The sequence below is a fragment of the Oncorhynchus nerka genome, linkage group LG17 (genome assembly GCF_034236695.1).
Source record: "Oncorhynchus nerka isolate Pitt River linkage group LG17, Oner_Uvic_2.0, whole genome shotgun sequence".
Lineage (NCBI taxonomy): Eukaryota > Metazoa > Chordata > Actinopteri > Salmoniformes > Salmonidae > Oncorhynchus > Oncorhynchus nerka.
The window spans coordinates 25,878,153-25,896,637 of record NC_088412.1 but is presented as its reverse complement, the minus strand read 5'-3'; the positions used below and the strand labels follow the sequence as shown (position 1 = coordinate 25,896,637).

General features: G+C 44.0%; 1 protein-coding gene across 1 annotated transcript in view; it reads right to left on the bottom strand.

The window, feature by feature from the left end:
* The window catches only part of LOC115144981 (glypican-5-like), a 110,769-nt gene that overhangs the window by 78,275 nt on the left and 14,009 nt on the right, over positions 1-18,485 (bottom strand). Inside the window, exon 5 of the mRNA XM_065002792.1 lies at positions 16,320-16,442. Within this exon, the coding sequence (XP_064858864.1) occupies positions 16,320-16,442 (123 nt within the window). The remainder of the gene's footprint in view (positions 1-16,319; positions 16,443-18,485) is intronic.

The window sequence follows — 18,485 nt, the reverse complement described above, 5'->3', positions numbered from 1 at the left end:
AGTGGAGCGAGTCAAGATGTTCAAGTTCCTTGGTGTCCATATCACAAACGAGCTATCATGGTGCAAACACACCAAGACATTAGTGAGGGCACGACAACACCTTTTCCCCCTCAGGAGACTGAAAAGATTTGGCATGAATCCCTAGATCTTTGAAAAGTTCTACAACTGCACCATCGGCAGCATTCTGACCAGTATGTTAACTGCTCGGCATCTGACCATAAGGTGCTACAGAGGGTAGTCGTATTGCCCAGTACATCACTGGGGCCAAGCTTCCTGCCATCCAGGACCTATATACTAGGCGGTGTCAGAGGACAGCCCAAAATATTGTCAAAGACTCCAGTCACCCAACTCATAGACTTCTCTCTGCTACCGCACAGCAAGCGGTACCGGAGCACCAAGTCTAGGACCAAAAGGCTCATTAACAGCTTCTACCCCCAAGCCATAAGACTGCTGAACAATTAATCAAATGGCCACCCGGACTATTTACATTGACCCTAATTTTATTGAGAAAGATCATTTGAAAATTAAATAAAATATTATGGAGTAAATGCATGTATTGGTTTATTTTAATTTTGATGAGAGATTAAAATGTAATGAATAGAAGGTTATTTGTTTATGTAAAAATATAAATGTAATGATTTTAAGGTTGTGTCATTACATTTGGGGTGGGTTGTGGTCGTGATAAAGTTTTGCCCATAAATTCTGTATGAAAAATTGTGATCCCCATAAATTCTGGCTGAAAAAAATGGGGTCCCCGCAGAAAAAGTTTGAATTCCACTGCACTAGGCTATACTTACTTTTATCCAATCACTAGGCAACTGTGGCTTTTGGTCATGGTCCAAATCACTTGATTGGACTGATTATCTCAACTCCTGAACTGGGAATAGAGAGCATATCAGTTTAGTTCAGACCAGACGTATTAGATCAGATGATGCCTCCCTGTATAGGATGGATAGGAACAGATGGTTACACTGTGACCACTTGGCTTTCTGCTGTGTAGAGTCCAACTCCAGCCTCAAGGCTATGAGTAGAGCAGAGCGCTTGCTCAGTGAGTGGGCCTGTGCGAGAGAAAGAGAGAGGGCTGTACGCCTGCTCTGATGAGGAAACACATAATCTAACAGAGTCATAATGGGAGACTGGGCAAACACAGACCACAAAAACAGAGGCTGTCATACTGTGGTAGTTCAAAACGACCCTCACGCCCTAAAAAACAAGACATTATTGTTCAAAGCCCCATGGAGAAAAACCGTACAGCTCAGCGGGACTGGTTGGAAACTATTAGCCTATTTACCACACAGCATATATAATTATACCGTTGTATGTGGGGTGTATGTGACTCAGCACTCAACGCTGGCCACACGGTTCTGCTCCAGCTCCAAGGCGTGGAGCCTCCGGTCTGCTCTGGTCTGGTAGCCCAGCTGATACGGCCTGGCGCAGCAGTCAGGAGTGGGCTGACAGAGACTCAGCTCATGCTCTTTAGGTACATTCCTCTGACTTGAAATGCAAACCAGCAACCCCAAAACCAAAGTGTGCCCAGCATTATATGTCATTCAACTGTGCTCTCCCCAAACACCAACAAATACACTGTGGCCAAGGTAACGGGACACATCGCAAAAGCCCTTCCACCGCCGAAGATCGTGGGAGCCTGAGAAGGAGGCTTGGCTGAGTGCACTGCTGTGATGTCTAACGGTCCACCACACTCCTCCCTCATTCCTATGACAACTACCAGTAGTAATGTATGCTTTCTGTCGTGATTTAGGCCAGTCAAATGTGGAAAAACAAACAGTCACAGACAGCATCATGGAGTAATAATTCAGAGACAATAATCTGAGGTGTAATGTATAATATAACTGAAAGGTCTACAGAAAGGTCTGTCTGAGAACACATTTATATTGTTGCTTCCAAAGCAGATTTTTTCTATGCTTTCCCCTGAAGGCCATAAATCCACAGACCATTTTACTTTCATCCTGTCTCTTAGTCTGCTCCAGGCTCCTAGCGATCATACACAAATATATTGTATTGCATCTCTCTCAACCCAACATAGATCTCTGGGGTTATTTGTGGCAACACAGGCATGCTGCAACATAGGAAAAAGGAGATTGAAAAAATAACTAGCCAACAGGAAGCACAGCTATGACCTCTGTGTTGTCTGTGTTGGCTCTGGCCTGTGGGGCTTTCTGTGTTGCTATTGTCATTGAGTTCAGTGTTTTAGTCATGTTTTTCAATAGCTTGCATCTCATATCGATAGTGTCTGTAACCTCTGGAGCTCTGACACTGGGGCCTGGTCTCTAGGGTAAAAACAGCTTTTTTGCTGCTGAATACCAGGATCCAGTTTCCCTGGCAGGAGTGAAAAGCAGAGACAGGGCATGGCACAGTATGGCATGTTGCTACACTGCATACCCAGTGACTCCCCCTGGCTAGTGAAGCTAGTTAATGAAATGACCTGTTCTGAGAAACATCAATCAGGTCACCAGTGCGGTTTTTGCTTCCACAGTGCTGGATTGGACAGCATCACTATACTTGTACCTGCTGAATATAGACAGAGCCAACGACTTACACTTGAAACCAGTGCTACGATGAATCTAGAAATAACCTGGGTCTAGACCTCAGGCCAGTGGGGCAGCCAGGCACAGGGCCAGCTGAGGCTTCTGTGGCCTGCTGCAGCTTCTGATTGGCCATATGGCCGGCAGCTTCCTGGTGAGAGGTCATTGGAGACCACTCTTCAGAGGAAGGAATCACCAGAAAGTGCCCCATATCAAGATATCCATCACTGGAATAGACAGCATAGCACAGACACATTATATGCCGTTAAGTACCTGATTGGAGGGGCCAGATCCCTCTATGTAACCACTAATCATCTTAAAACTCTAACCTCCAAGAGCCCCTGAGTTTCCCCCTTTTAAATGCTACTCCTACTCTTTACGGTCAAAGGAAAGGAAAGTAAATATGAAATTACTCCTGTCATTCCTGTTTTAGAAGGTTGTTAGGTAACAGAAGACACTGTGGTGTCAGAGGAGCCTGAGGCCAGAGGGGGCCTTGGGGTCAGAGTTCAGGACAGTACCTGATATCCCTGATGACTGGCGGCAGGCAGGCAGGCAGGCAGGCAGGGGAAACCCCTGCTTGTGCAGCGGGGAGCAAGAAGCTGGCATTTACCAGGTTCAGAATGATCCTATCTGATCCTATCCTATCTACCAAAAAGTTAAAGAATAGGACTAAATCAAACCGAACTTTAAATGCACTTTAAATAAAATTTGATTTGATTCCGTCCTATTTTTAATTTTGATGTTTGGTTGAGATGGAGACATGAATCCAACAAATAAATTATTATTTTGTAGATGAAGTTAAATTAAAACCAGACTTAGTCAGTGACAAAAAATATAAATCTCCTTAAAATGTTGATATTTGGTTGCGTTGACAACCAAACACAATTCAATATCACCTTTGCAGTACAGTCAACAAGTTAACAAATTCAACCGGACAAAAGCTTCGTCAATAGAAAAGGAGAAACAGGAAATGCGCTAACGATCACACGCTGGACTCATGTCTGGAAATGTCCACTGTCCACTCATTGAAAGTGCTGTATCTCCCTCATTTTTCAGAGTAAAAGCCTGAAACAAGGCATAAAGACTGGCCACATGTAGAAGAAGCCATAGAGATCGTGAACTGGGTCCTAGTCTTTGTATGGTGGATAGGCTTTCAATGGAAAAACAGCCTTTCAAAATAATAGTACTTCCTGAATGGATTTTAATCAGGTTTTCGCCTGCCATATCAGTTCTGATATACTCACAGACATTATTTTAACAGTTTTGGAAACGTTAGAGTGTTTTCCATCCAAATATACCAATTATATGCATATCCCATCTTCTGGGCCTGAGTAGCAGGCAGTTTAATTTGGGCATGCATTTCATCCAAAATTCCTACCCTAGTGAAGTTAAATGTTGATGTTTGGTTGCGTTGTCAATTACTTTGGTAATACAGTAAATAGCCTAACGTTAAGGCTACGTTACAAACAAATGTAACAGTATTTATTCAACCTAAAGTGAATAACACATCCATGGCCACATTTTGAGGTTACTGTAACTATTAATGTCTTCTTATGTAATTATAGAAAGTGTGCATGTTCAACATAGCATGCAAAGTTCGTAGATCTGTGGAGATTTTCACAATTGCTATAATAATCAGTGTAGAATTTCGACCAGCATTGATCACTTGAACTATGTATTTTTAATGAAAATCTCAACTACCATCCAGGTCATTTGGTTGTGCTATTAGATGAAACACAGTGATAACACATTAAGTTGTTGTACAAATACAAAATATCTGACATCGTATTCCCATTTGAACTTTGCTGTGCTTTTAAATGCTTGAAAGCGCAGTGATAACATACTTAGATTACAACTAAACCAAAAATCAGACATTGTTTGGAATTTGGTTGTGCTTTTAGATGGTTGATAGCATAATGATACATTGTATTTATTTATCACTACACTATCAAGCATCTAAAAGTACAACCAAATTCCAAACAATGTCTGATTTTTGGTTTAGTTGTAATCTAAGTATGTTATCTCTGCGCTTACAAGCATTTAAAAGCACAACAAATTGTTATATTTTTGACCCCCCTTTTTCATCATATCCAATTACGATCTTGTCTCATCGCTGCAACTCGGAAGAGGCGAAGGTTGAGTCATGCGTCCTCCGAAACATGACCCGCCAAATCGCGCTCCTTAACACTCGCCAGCTTAACCCAGAAGCCAGTCGTACCAATGTGTCAGAGGAAACACTGTTCAACTGACGACCGAAGTCAGCCTGAAGGTGCCCGGCCCACCACGAGGAGTCGCTACAACGCGATGAGCCAAGTAAAGCCACTCTGGAGGCAGCATAGTTATAATTCAATAAACTCCTGGCTTTTTTTGGAGAGGATGAATAAAGGTTGAATTCTCATTCTCATCAACCAAATATTACCCACATTTCCACGTTGAAATGAGGTGGTGTGCCCAGTGGGCAGTGTCGAACTGTAGACTAATTTATGCATGTGAGACGAGTCTCTAACATGTCAATAGGATAAATGACCTTGATACCTGAGACAGCGAATAGTCTTTTGTCAGGCTTTGGTGTCTGTAAGAACTACGCTTTCCATGGTGGCGTTACTAGGTTACCACTGTTTTCCCTCTATGTGCTCCCCCAAGCCTCTGTTATTCCAGATTTTCTGCTAGGGTGTTGCTCTGTGGGCTGAATAAGGGAGAAGGAAACAAGGGGAATAGACAGGAAACTGATCCTGACATCCACATTTTATCCCCAGGATCAAGGTCAAAGGTGACAGTCATGCACCTGATGGGAGTAATAGAGAACGTGGGGAGGTGAGGAACAGGGTTTCAGATGTTAGAGCATGTGAGCGCACAAACTATTTCACAATTACCGCTAACCTAGAATCTGACCAATGACCTGTGTGGTCCAGAATTACAGACTTATGTAAGAGACACTGTACTCTGAAGCTTTCAGTTGATAACTGTTATGTCCGTCTCTGTGCTTTCATCCCCCCAACCCAAACTCACTAACACAGACACACAACGCAAGAGGACTCTGCCATGAGAAGCCCATTTGATGGCAGTCAGCTTCCAGTGAAGCAGCAGATATGAGAACAACATCCACAACAGAGGCAGTGAGCAGTAAGTCAGCTCAGCCCAGATTCTGTCAGAAGGCACCTTGGCCCCAGCCTCCCTGTGGGAACATGATCAGTAGTGATTGGGGACTCAATTAGTCTGCCACAGCACACACTATGACTACAGAGAGCCTGGAAGCAAATAATTCAATATATCCTCTGAACAGCCACCTCATTCACTTCCTTTTGGGTTCATCAGACAAAAGCAGTTCCCTGTGAAACCCATACTGAGACAATTAACCTCATTGGACATTCTTAACCCAGTTTGAACTCTGCTGCTGTCATCATACCTGCCTGGCTGGCTGGGACAACACTGTTTAGGCTTGGCCGCTACAACACTGCTCTCTAGTGGTCCATGTCCCTTAATATGGTAGTCACAGACTAATAGTAAACTGTGCTCACTGCTGTTGAGTGTAGAGTTTATCTTAATACAGTAGATACCGCATGTCAAAGTAAAACAGGAATGTGATGCCTCATTCTCAGGTAATGTGGTCCTATGATAATGTGGTCCTCTGTAGCTATGTGGTCCTCTGTAGCTGTGTAGTCCTATGTAGCTCACTTGGTAGAGCATGGCTCTTGCAATACCAGGATAGTGGGTTTGATTCCTGGGACTGCCCACATGCAAAAAAAAAATGTCTGTAAGTCACTTTAAAGTTAAAGTGGCTGATAAATGGCATATATTAATATGGGAGTCCTAGAGGAAGACCTCTGTAGAGAAAAAACCTGCAGATGCACACAATGTTGCTTCAGTTTTATCCATAGTGCAACTGCGTAACAATACAGTATGGGGAAGTTTGGAATAATGGATGTTGTCACCTTTGGTGACCTGAAGGAATGTTTGGTCTTTTTTCACATGGATACAAGATGGTTCAAGATGGAGATGACAGAGAGGGCTGCCTCGCTTCTAGTTCTTAGAAAACTTTGCAGTATTTTGTTTTATTATGTATTATTGCTTACACTGTTAACCCAGAAAATGTTGTGTTATTACATACAGCCGGGAAGAACTATTGGATATCAGAGCAGCCGTAACTCACCAGCACCACCAGCATTATGCCCAGGAATACGACTTTCCCGAAGCGGATCCTTTGTTAGCACCACCCAGGGCAATTGAACTGATTCCAGAGGCCGCCCCAAAACAATGCTGGCAGAGAAGAGGAATTCGGAGTGGTCTTCTAGTCAGACTTAGGAGGCGCGCACACCACCCACTGCTTCCGAGTATATTACTCACTAATGTTCAGTCCCTGGATAACAAGGTTGATGAGATCAGGGCAAGGGTTTCTTTCCAGAAAGACATCAGGGATTGTAACATAATCTGTTTCACAGAAACATGGCTCTCACGGGATATACTGTCGGAGTCGGTCCAGCCATCTGGATTCTCAGTTCATCGCACCGACAGGAATAAACATCTCTCCGGGAAGAATGGCGGGGGTGTATATTTCATGATTAACAATTTATGGTGTATTTGCAATAACATACAGGAACTCAAGTCCTTTTGTTCCCCGGACCTAGAATACCTCACAATCAAATGCAGACCGTATTATCTCCCAAGAGGATTCTCTTCGGTTATTGTCACAGTCGTGTATATCCCCCCTCAAGCCGATACCATGACGACCCTCAAGGAACTTCAATGGACTTTATGCGAACTGGAAACCATATATCCTGAGGCTGCATTTATTGTAGCTGGGGATTTTAACAAGGCAAATTTGAGGAAAAGGCTACCTAAATTATATCAGCATATCGACTGTAGTACTCGTGCAGGAAAAACACTCAACCAGTGTTACTCCAACTTCTGGGATGCATACAAGGCCCTCCTCTGCCCTCCTTTCGGGCAAATCTGACCACGACTCCATTTTGCTCCTCCCTTCTTATAGGCAGAAATTCAGACAGGAAGCACCCGTGCTAAGGACTATTCAACGCTGGTCTGACCAATCGGAATCCACGCTTCAAAACTCTTTTCATCACGCAGACTGGGATATGTTCCAGGTAGCTTCCGAGAATAATATTGATGTATACACTGAGACGGTCACTGAGTTTATCAAGAAGTGTATAGGAGATGTTGTACCCACTCTCACTATTAAAACCTACCCTCACCAGAAACTGTGGAAAGATGGCAGCATTCTCGCAAAACTGAAAGTGCGAACCATCGCATTTAACCATGGCAAGGTGACTGGGAATATGGCAGAATGCAAACAGAGTAATCATTCCCTCCGCAAGGCAATCAAACAGGCAAAATGTCAGTATAGAGACAAAGTGTAGTCACAATTCAACGGCTGAGACAAGAGACGTATGTGGCAGGGTCTACAGACAATCACAGACTACAAAAGGAAAACCAGCCACGTCGCGGACACCGACGTCTTGCTTCCGGACAAGCTAAACACGTTCTTTGCCTGCTTTGAGGATAACACAGTGCCACTGACGTGGCCAGCTTACCAAGGATTGTGGGCTCTCCCTCTCCGTGGCCAACGTGAGTAAGACATTTAAATGTGTTAACCCTTGCAAGGCTGCCTGCCCAGATGCCATCCCTAGCGGCGTCCTCAGAGCATGCGCAGACCAGCTGGCTGGTGTGTTTACGGACATATTCAATCTCTCCCTATCCCAGTCTGCTGTCCCAACATGCTTTCAAGATGGCCACCATTGCTCCTGTACCTAAGAATGGTAACTGAACTAAATGACTATCACCCCGTAGCACTCACTTCTGTCATCATGAAGTGCTTTGAGAGACTAGTCAAGGATCATATCACCTCTACCTTACCTGCCACCCTAGACTCACTTCAACTTGCTCACCGCCCCAATAGGTCCACAGACAATGCAATTGCCATCACACTGCCCTATCCCATCTGGACAAGAGGAATACCTATGTTATGTAAGAATGCTGTTCATTGACATTAAGCTTGAGGCCTTGGGTCAGAACCCCGCCCTGTGCAATTGGGTCCTGGACTTCCTGATGGGAAGGTAGGAAAAAACACCTCCACTTCGCTGATCCTCAACACTGGAGCCCCACAAGGGTGTGTGCTCAGTCCCCTCCTGTACTCCCTGTTCACCCATGACTGCGTGGCCATGCACGCCTCCAACTCAATCATTAAGTTTTCAGACGACATAACAGTAGGCTTGATTACCAACAACGACGAGACAGCCTACAGGGAGGAGGTGAGGGCTCTGGGAGTGTGGTGTCAGGAAAATAACCTGTCACTCAATGTCAACAAAACAAAATAGATAATCGTGGACTTCAGGAAACAGCAGAGGAAGCACCCCCCTATCCATATCGATGGGAGAGCAGTGGAGAAAGTGGAATGTTTTAAGTTCCTCTGCGTACATATCACAAACAAACTGAAATGGTCCACCCACACAGACAGTGTGGTGAAGAAGACGCAACAGTGCCTCTAACGATCTTCTTCATCTGAGGAACAGGAAAGATCGGACCAAAACGCAGCGTGGTAAGTGTCCATTTTAATGTAATATAACTGAACACTAAATACAAAGTAACAAAAAGAACAACCGAAACAGCTCCGTCAGGTACAAAACAGAAAGAAACTACCCACAAAACCCATGTGGTCAAGAGCTACCTAAGTATGGTTCTCAATCAGAGACAACGATAGACAGCTGTCCCTGATTGAGAACCATACCCGGCCAAAAACAAAGAAATACAAAAACATAGAAAAAGGAACATAGAATGCTCACCCTAGTCACACCCTGGCCTAACCAAAATAGAGAATAAAAGCCTCTCTATGGCCAGGGCGTGACAGCCTCTTCAACCTGAGTAGGCTGAAGAAATTTGGCTTGGCACCTAAAACCCTCAAACTTTTACAATTGAGAGCATCCTGTCGGACTCTATCACCGCCTGGTATTGCAACTGCACCACCCACAACCGCAGGGCTCTCCAGAGGGTGGTGCAGTCTGCACAACGCATCACTGGGGGCAAACGTATTTTTTTATTTCACCTTTATTTAACCAGGTAGGCTAGTTGAGAACAAGTTCTCATTTACAACTGCGACCTGGCCAAGATAAAGCAAAGCAGTGCGACACAAACAACAACAGAGTTACACATGGAATAAACAAACGTACAGTCAATAACACAATAGAAAAAGTCTATATACAGTGTGTGCAAATGGTGTGAGGAGGTAAAGCAATAAATAGGCCATAGTAGCGAAGTAATTACAATTTAGCAAATTAACACTGGAGTGATAGATGTGCAGATGATGATGTGCAAGTAGAAAAACTGGTGTGCAAAAGAGCAAAAAGGTCCATAAAAACAATATGGTGATGAAGTAGGTAGATTGGATGGGCTATTTACAGATAGGCTGTGTACAGCTGCAGTGATTCATAAGCTGCTCAGATAGCTGATGCTTAAAGTTAGTGAGGGAGATATAGGTCTCCAGCGATTTTTGCAATTCGTTCCCGTCATTGGCAGCAGAGAACTGGAAGGAAAGGCGGCCAAAGGAGGTGTTGGCTTTGGGAATGACCAGTGAGATATACCTGCTGGAGCGAGTGATACAGGTGGGTGTTGTTATGGTGACCAGTGAGCTGAGATAAGGTGGAGCTTTAACTAGCAAAGACTTGTAGATTACCTGGAGCCAGTGGGTCTTGCGACGAATATGTAGCGAGGGTCTGCCAACGAGAGCATACAGGTTGCAGTGGTGGGTGTTATATGGGGCTTTAGTGACAAAGAGGCTATTTTGTAAATGACATTGCCCAAGTCGAGGATCGGTAGGATAGTCAGTTTTACGAGGGTATGTTTGGCAATGTGAGTGAAGGAGGCATTGTTACGAAATAGGAAGCCGATTATAGATTTAATTTTGGATTGGAGATGTATAATGAGTCTGGAAGGAGAGTTTACAGTCTAGCCAGACACCTAGGTATTTGTAGATGTCCACAGATTCTATGTGAGAACCGTCCAGATTAGTGCTGTTAGTCGGGCAGGCGGGTACGGGCAGCGATCGGTTGAACAGCAAGCATTTAGTTTTACTAGCGTTTAAGAGCAGTTGACGGCAACGGAAGGAGTGCTGTATGGCATTGAAGCTCGTTTGGAGGTTTGTTAACACAGTGTCCAAAGAAGGGCCAGATGTATACAGAATGGTGTCGTCTGCGTAGAGGTGGATCAGTGAATCACCCGCAGCAAAAGCGACATTGTTGATATATACAGAGAAAATAGTCTGTCCGAGAATTGAACGCTGTGGTACCCCCATAGAGGATGCCAGAGGTCCGGACAACAGGCCCTCCGATTTGACACACTGAACTCTGTCTGAGAAGTAGTTGGTGAACCAGGCGAGGCAGTTATTTGAGAAACCAAGGCTGTTGAGTCTGGCGATAAGAATGTGGTGATTGACAGTCAAAAGCCTTGGCCAGGTCGATGAAGACGGCTGCACAGTACTGTCTTTTATCGATGGCGGTTATGATATCGTTTAGTACCTTGAGCGTGGCTGAGGTGCACCCGTGACCAGCTCGGAAACCGTACTGCACAGCGGGAGAAGGTACAGTGGGATTCGAAATGGTCAGTGATCTGTTTGTTAACTTGGCTTTCGAAGACTTTAGAAAGGCAGGGCAGGATGGATATAGGTCTGTAACAGTTTGGGTCTAGAGTGTCACCCCCTTTGAAGAGGGGGATGACCGCGGCAGCTTTCCAATCTTTAGGGATCTCGAACGATACGAAAGAGAGTTTGAACAGACTGGTAATAGGGGTTGCAACAATGGCAGCGGATCATTTTAGAAAGACAGGGTCCAGATTGTCTAGCCCAGCTGATGTGTATGGGTCCAGGTTTTGCAGCTCTTTCAGAACATCTGCTATCTGGATTTAGGTGAAGGAGAAGCAGGGGAGGCTTGGGAAAGTAGCTGTGGTGGGTGAGGAGCTGTTGGCCGGGGTTGGGGTAGCCAGGAGGAAAGCATGGCCAGCCGTAGAGAAATGCTTATGTTGAGTGGGACTAGGGGCTCCGCAGTGAAATAAAACAATGATAACTATCCTAAACAACAGTATACAAGGCATATTGACATTAGAGAGAGACATAAAGTTAGGCATAAAGCAATCACGGGTGCTGATTGGGAGAGCTAGCTAAGACAACAATGGGTAAGACAACAACAGTGAATTAGCTAAGACAACAACAACAGCTAAAATGGTGATGAATGGGCAGAGAGGGTCAGTTAACTACACACAGGGCCTGAGTTCGAGGCTGGGGCCGTCAGATAAACAAAATAAACAAACTGGAGTACCGTGATTAATGAACAGTCCAGCAGGCATCAGCTATGTAGCCAATGATCATAGGGTCCAGTGAACAGCAATAGATGAAACAGGGAAGCCGCAAGGTAGTCGTTACTACGCTAGCAAGCGGGAGACACGGCATTGAAAGAAAGTTACCAGGCAGGAGCTAGTAGAAGTGTCTGCTCTGACGTCCGGCAAAGGCCGGTTGAGGGCACAACGGATGGAATTACGTCGGCAGACCAGTCGTGATGGAACGGCGGGGCTCCGTGTCGACAAAGGGTCCAGGCCAGCTGTCAAAATAGGTATTGTAAATGAAGTAATTTTGTTTGCTAGCCGGGAGATGAGCATGGCTCGCGGATAACTGGTGCTAGCTTCGGGACAATGGCGTTAGCCACTATAGCCACTCGATAACAGCTAGCTAGCAGCGATGATCCGATGCAAAGGTCCAGAACTTACAGCAAGAATGCAGTGGTGTAGTGGATTCTAGTCGTGTTAGTGAAGAGTCCGGGAGGCATCAGCTGTGTAGCCGAGTGATCATAGGGTCCACTGAGCAGGCCGGGACATGGCATCAAGGCTAGCTTTGGGGCTGGGCCACTCGGTGGCAGCTAGCTAGCTGCGATGATCAGGAGCAATAGTCCAGGGCTTATGGCAGGAATCCGGTGTTGTAGTGGAGAAAAACAGTCCAATATGCTCAGGGTTGATAACGCGCTGTGCAGACTGGCAGGCTGGCAAGTATTATCCAGCGTCTGGTGTCTGTGCTAAAGGTAAAGGCCACTAGCAGTGGCTAACAATTACTAAATAGCTAGTAGCTAATTAGCTGGTTAACTTCTGATGGCAAGTTTCTGATGGAGGTTCTGGCAGATCCTAAAAAAAGCAGATCCTTATCACATTGGGTGAGGCGGGTTGCCGGAAGGTATATTTAATTTAAAAATGGAAAAAGAGATTGAAAATATATTGAAATCTTTACAAAAATGACGAAAAATACAAAATTTACATGGGAGAACGTCAAACAATGTCTGTACTGCTCGCCATCTTGGAAAAACTACCTGCCCTCCAGGACACCTACAGCACCCAATGTCACAGGAAGGCCAAAAAGATAATCAAGGACAACAACCACCCGAGCCACTGCCTGTTCACCCCGTTATCATCCAGAAGGCGAGGTCAGTACAGGTGCATCAAAGCTGGGACCGAGAGTTTGAAAAACAGCTTCTATCTCAAGGCCATCACTGTTAAATAGCCATCACTAGCACAGATAGTCTGCTGCCTACATATACAGACTTGACATTATTGGCCACTTTAATAATATTTACATATCTTGCATTACTCATCTCATATGTATATACTGTATTCTATACTATCTACTGTATCTTAGTCTATGCCCCTCTGACGTTGCTTTTCCAAATATTTATATATTCTAAATTCCATTCCTTTACTTAGATTTGTGTGTATTAGGTATTTGTGAAATTGTTAGATATTACTTGTTAGATATTGCTGCACTGTCGGAACTAGAAGCACAAGCATTTCGCTACACCTGCAACAACATCTGCTAAACACGTGTATGTGACCAATAAAATTTGATTTGATTTAGATACATCCTCTAGGTGGCAGTGTTTCCCCATAATGTGGGGTGGGTAGCAGAGACCGCATTAGTACAGTATGAGAAGAGGTTATTCAAGGCACCTATCCAAACTCATGTGATGCTTGAATTTAAAGCCTTGCAATTATTGTTTTGACTCTTAGATGCAGAGAACTCTGGTTAAGTGATATATGATGCCTGCCTACATACCATGAGAGGGTTAAACCAATCTATAAGAACACCTAATGGGGCTCCTGAGTGGCGCAGCCGTCTAAGACACTGCATCTCAGTGCAAGAGGCGTCACCACAGTCCCTGGTTTGAATTCAGGCTGTATCACATCTGGCCGTGAATGGGAGTCCCATAGTGTGGCGCACAATTGGCCCAGCGTTGTCCGGGGTAGGCCGTCATTGTAAATAAGAATTTGTTCTTAACTGACTTGCCCAGTTAAATAAAGGTTCAATAGAAAATGTAAAAATATATAAATAAAATACAGAGACAATGTCAGAACTGTTTCAGGACAGATAACACAGCAAAGAGACTTTTCTTTTTCTGGTAACACATAAGCAACCACACAAGCGAAGGCATTTGTCAGTAAGTGAATTTGGTCAAACAGGAGTGGTGTGGTGCACGGGGGTGCACGGGGGGGTTCAGTGAATTGAAACTGTAAAGAGGTCAGCAGAGTGGCTGTGCCCCAGTGTCTCTGTGCCCTCCTATTCCACAGCGCTTGGCTGGGCTCCAGCCCCAGGCTCCAGGCTGCCCCAGAGGGCCAGAGAACAGACCCTTCTCACAGTGGTCCCTGGTGGGGAGGGGGGGGGCAGCAGGTACATTAGGAGGGGAGGAGGAGGCCCCCCTCTGCTCTTCTGCAAGGTTCACAAAGCCTGAATGGCCACCAGGCCTGGGGCCTTCAATAGTGCCACACCGAGGGCCCACAGGAGCCCCAGTGAACCCCCTCCGTCTCTCCCTAGCCCACAACAAACCAACAAGAGAATTGGAATTTCGGTTTACTTCCTGAATTGACTGGAATTTTAACTGAATCGAGCCCAAGCCTACTATTTACATTTTAATTATTTATCCAGTGACTTACAGTTAGTGCATTCATCTTAAGATAGCTAGATATGACAACCACACATCACAGGCATAGTAAGTACACTTTTCCTCAATAAAGTAGTTATCAGCAAAGGTGGGGGGGGGTCAAGTACAAGTGATGATTCAGGAGTTGTATTTGTTTTTATTTATTTCTTTTTGGGGGGTTGAGGTGAGGAGGTGGATTATTTAAGATACTCTTTAAAGAGGTAGAGTTTCAGGTGCTTTTGGAAGATGGGCAGGGACTTTCCTGTCCAAACCTCAGGGGGAAGCTGGTTCCACCATTGGGGTACCAGGATAGAGAGGAGCTTAGAGTGGGCTGAGGGGAGCTGGCCTCCCATAGGGAAGGAAAGGAAAGGGGATACCTAGACAGTTGAACTGAATGCATTCAACTGAAATGTGTCTACCACATTTAAACCAACCCCTCTGAATCAGAGAGGTGCAGGGGGTTGCCTTAATCGACATCCGGTGGGAGGGCCAATGTGTGTTGATACAGTATTAGTTATAGACAACCACTAAACAAACAAATTAGCACACACAATAACTGGAGTGGATTGAATGCTATTGGTATTATACAAAACATGGTTTCTGTGGTTCTTTAGGGGAGACCACACCAACCCCCACCAGCACTCCCAGCCCAAAGCGATTCAAAAAAACACTCTCCGCTGGCTCCAACACCCCTTCATGGCCAGTGAATTCAACAAGAATAGAAAAAACCCCAGTTGAATTGGCTGAAAGGGGGACAAAACAGAGGCCTAAATGTGATAGTGGGGGAGCACAGTTCCAGCCCAGGAGTCCTAGGTGAATGGGGTCTCTCTGCCTACTCCACAACAGAGGAGGGGAAGCTGTTCTGCACCAGGGCCAGAGGGGGGGCAGCCCAAAACATTCAAGGAGAGCTGGTCAGAATGGGAGGTCAGATAAGTACACAAAACAGTTTACACTGTGGTCCATGCTGTATGGGCTTTTTATCCGACTCAACAGTAACCATGATGACCAACGTTATTATAGGACAGAGTGGCAGAATATGTGTGTGTGTGTGTGTGTGTGTGTGTGTGGTGTGTGTGTGTGTGTGTGTGTGTGTGTGTTTGAATGCTTGTTTCTACATGTGTGTTTTTAGGAAGGGGCTTCTCCAAAGTTTCCAATGTATTTTTAATGAGAATGACCTCTAGAATTTTATAAATGAACACACTATACTCCAAAGGTCTAGGGACATGCTCTCAATATCCATGGCATCCAAATGTCTATAGGCCCCCTGGTTAAACTCATTATCCCCATGCACCCTCGCTGGTTTGAAACCTCTTACACCAGACATTCGTGGACTCTTCTAGGTCCTCAAAACCAGAATCCATGCCCTCAGATGTCAATAAGGGCTTGACCAGGATATCTGATTTGTTTTTAACCTGGTTGAATGTGTTTTTATGTTAGCATCAATTACTTGAATTTCTCTTAATGGGATAGAAAAGAGTCATGTGACTTGCCTTAATGTGTATTGACATCATGTGTTAAAGATTCAGAAGAACCTCTCTCTTTTAATGGGCAACAAGACCTGTATAGAGAACGTAACAGAAAGGCTACGCCCCTTATTTATTTATTTTTTATTTCACCTTTATTTAACCAGGTAGGCCAGTTGAGAACAAGTTCTCATTTACAACTGCGACCTGGCCAAGATAACGCAAAGCAGTGCAACAAAAACAACAAAGAGTTACACATAAACAAAAGTACAGTCAATGACACAATATAATTAATTTAAAATGTTTTAATTAAGTGTGACAGACACAGATGTAGACCAATAGAAAGGGTCCATTCCTACCTCTCCACCACATCCTCCCCGCTCCAGCAGGTGAAGTCATCCACCACCATCTCACTCTCACAAAGCATCTCTGGCAACGCAGAGAAGAAGGACCTGTAGCGTTGGATATAGCCCATAAACTCTCTGAGGTAGAGGAGAGAGCGAGGAAAAGGGAGACAGAGAAGGGAGAGGGAATAACGAGAGAGGGTGGGGGGTGCTGATCATAACCACAATATCATAGAATCGAATGTATATTCATTGAGGTGCCCTTCAGACAGTATTCACACCCCTTGACTTTTTCCACATTTTGTTGTGTTACAAAGTGGGATTAAAATTGATTTCATTGTAATTTTGTTTGTCAACGATCTACACAAAATACTATGTAATGTCAAAGTTTTTTTTTAAAGAGATGGAAAATGAAACACTAATATAACTTCATTAGTTAATACATGTTAGAATCACCTTTGGCAGAAATTACAGCTTTGAGTTTTTCTGGATAAGTCTCTAAGAGCTTTGCACACCTGGATTGTACAATATTTGCCCATTATCTTCAAAAAATTCTTCAAGCTCGTTGTTGATCATTTCTAGACAGCTATTTCCAAGTCTTGGCATAGATTTTAAAGCCGATTTAAGTCAAAACTGTAACTAGGTCACTCAGGAATATTCAACGTCATCTTGAAAAGCAACTCCAGTGCATATTTGGCCTTATGTTTTAGGTAATTGTCCGGCTGAAAAGTTTGTTTGTCTGCCAGTGAATGTTGGAAGCAGACTGAACCAAGTTTTCCCAAGGATTTTGCCTGTGCTTAGCTCTATTCCGTTTATTTTTATCCTAAAAAACGTCCTTGCCGATGACAAGCATACCCATAACATGATGCAGCCATCACCACGCTTTAAAATATGAAGTGGTCTCAGCGATGTGTTGGATTTGCCACAAATATAACGCTTTGTGTTCAGAACAAAAAGTTTATTGATTTGCTACATTTTTTTGCAGTATTACATTACTTTAATGCAAACAGGATGCATGTTTCGACATATTTTTATTCTGTATAGGCTTCCATCTTTCAGTCTGTCATTTATGTTAGTATTGTGGAGTAACTACAATGCTGCTGATACATCCTCAGTTACAACCTTATTTTAAAATTGATTAAATAATTCCCCCCTCTCAATCTACACACAATACCCCATAATGACAAAGCAAAAACAGGTTTATCGAATTTTTTGCACATTTATAATAATAAACAACTGAAATAACACATTTACATACAAATTCAGACTCTTTGCTCAGTACTTTGTTGAAGCACCTTTGGCAGCGATTACAGCCTCGGGTCTTCTTGGGTATGACGCTACAAGCTTGGCACACCTGTATTTGGGGAGTTTATCCCATTCTTCTCTGCAGATCCTCTCAAGCTCTGTCAGGTTGGAGGGGGGAGTGACGCCACAGCATGATGCTGCCACCACCATGCTTCACTGTAGGAATGATGGCAGGTTTCCTCCAGTCGTGAGGCTTGGCATTCAGGTCAAAGAGTTCAATCTTGGTTTCATCAATCCAGAGAATCTTGTTTCTCATGGTCTGAGAGTCCTTTATGTGACTTTTGGAAAACTCCAAGCGGGCTGTCAAGTGCCTTTTACTGAGGAGTGGCTTCTGTCTGGCCACTCTACCATAAAGGCCTGATTGATAGAGTGCTGCAATCTACACACAATAACCCATAATGACGAAGCGAAAACCCCCAAAAAACAGAAATACCTTATTTACATAAGAATTCAGACCCTTTGCTATGAGACTTGAAATTCAGCTCAGGTGCATCCTGTTTTCATTGATCATCCTCGAGATGTTTCAAAAACATGATTGGAGTCCACCTATGGTAAAATCAATTGATTAGACATTACTTGTCTATACAGTGGGGCAAAAAAGTATTTAGTCAGCCACCAATTGTGCAAGTTCTCCCACTTAAAAAGATGAGAGAGGCCTGTAATTTTCATCATAGGTACACTTCAACTATGACAGACAAAATTAGAAAAAAAATGTAATGAATGTTTTTGCAAATTATGGTGGAAAATAAGTATTTGGTCAATAACAAAAGTTTATCTCAATATGTTGTTATATACCCTTTGTTGGCAATGACAGAGGTCAAATGTTTTCTGTAAGTCTTCACAAGGTTTTCACACAGTGTTGCTGGTATTTTGGCC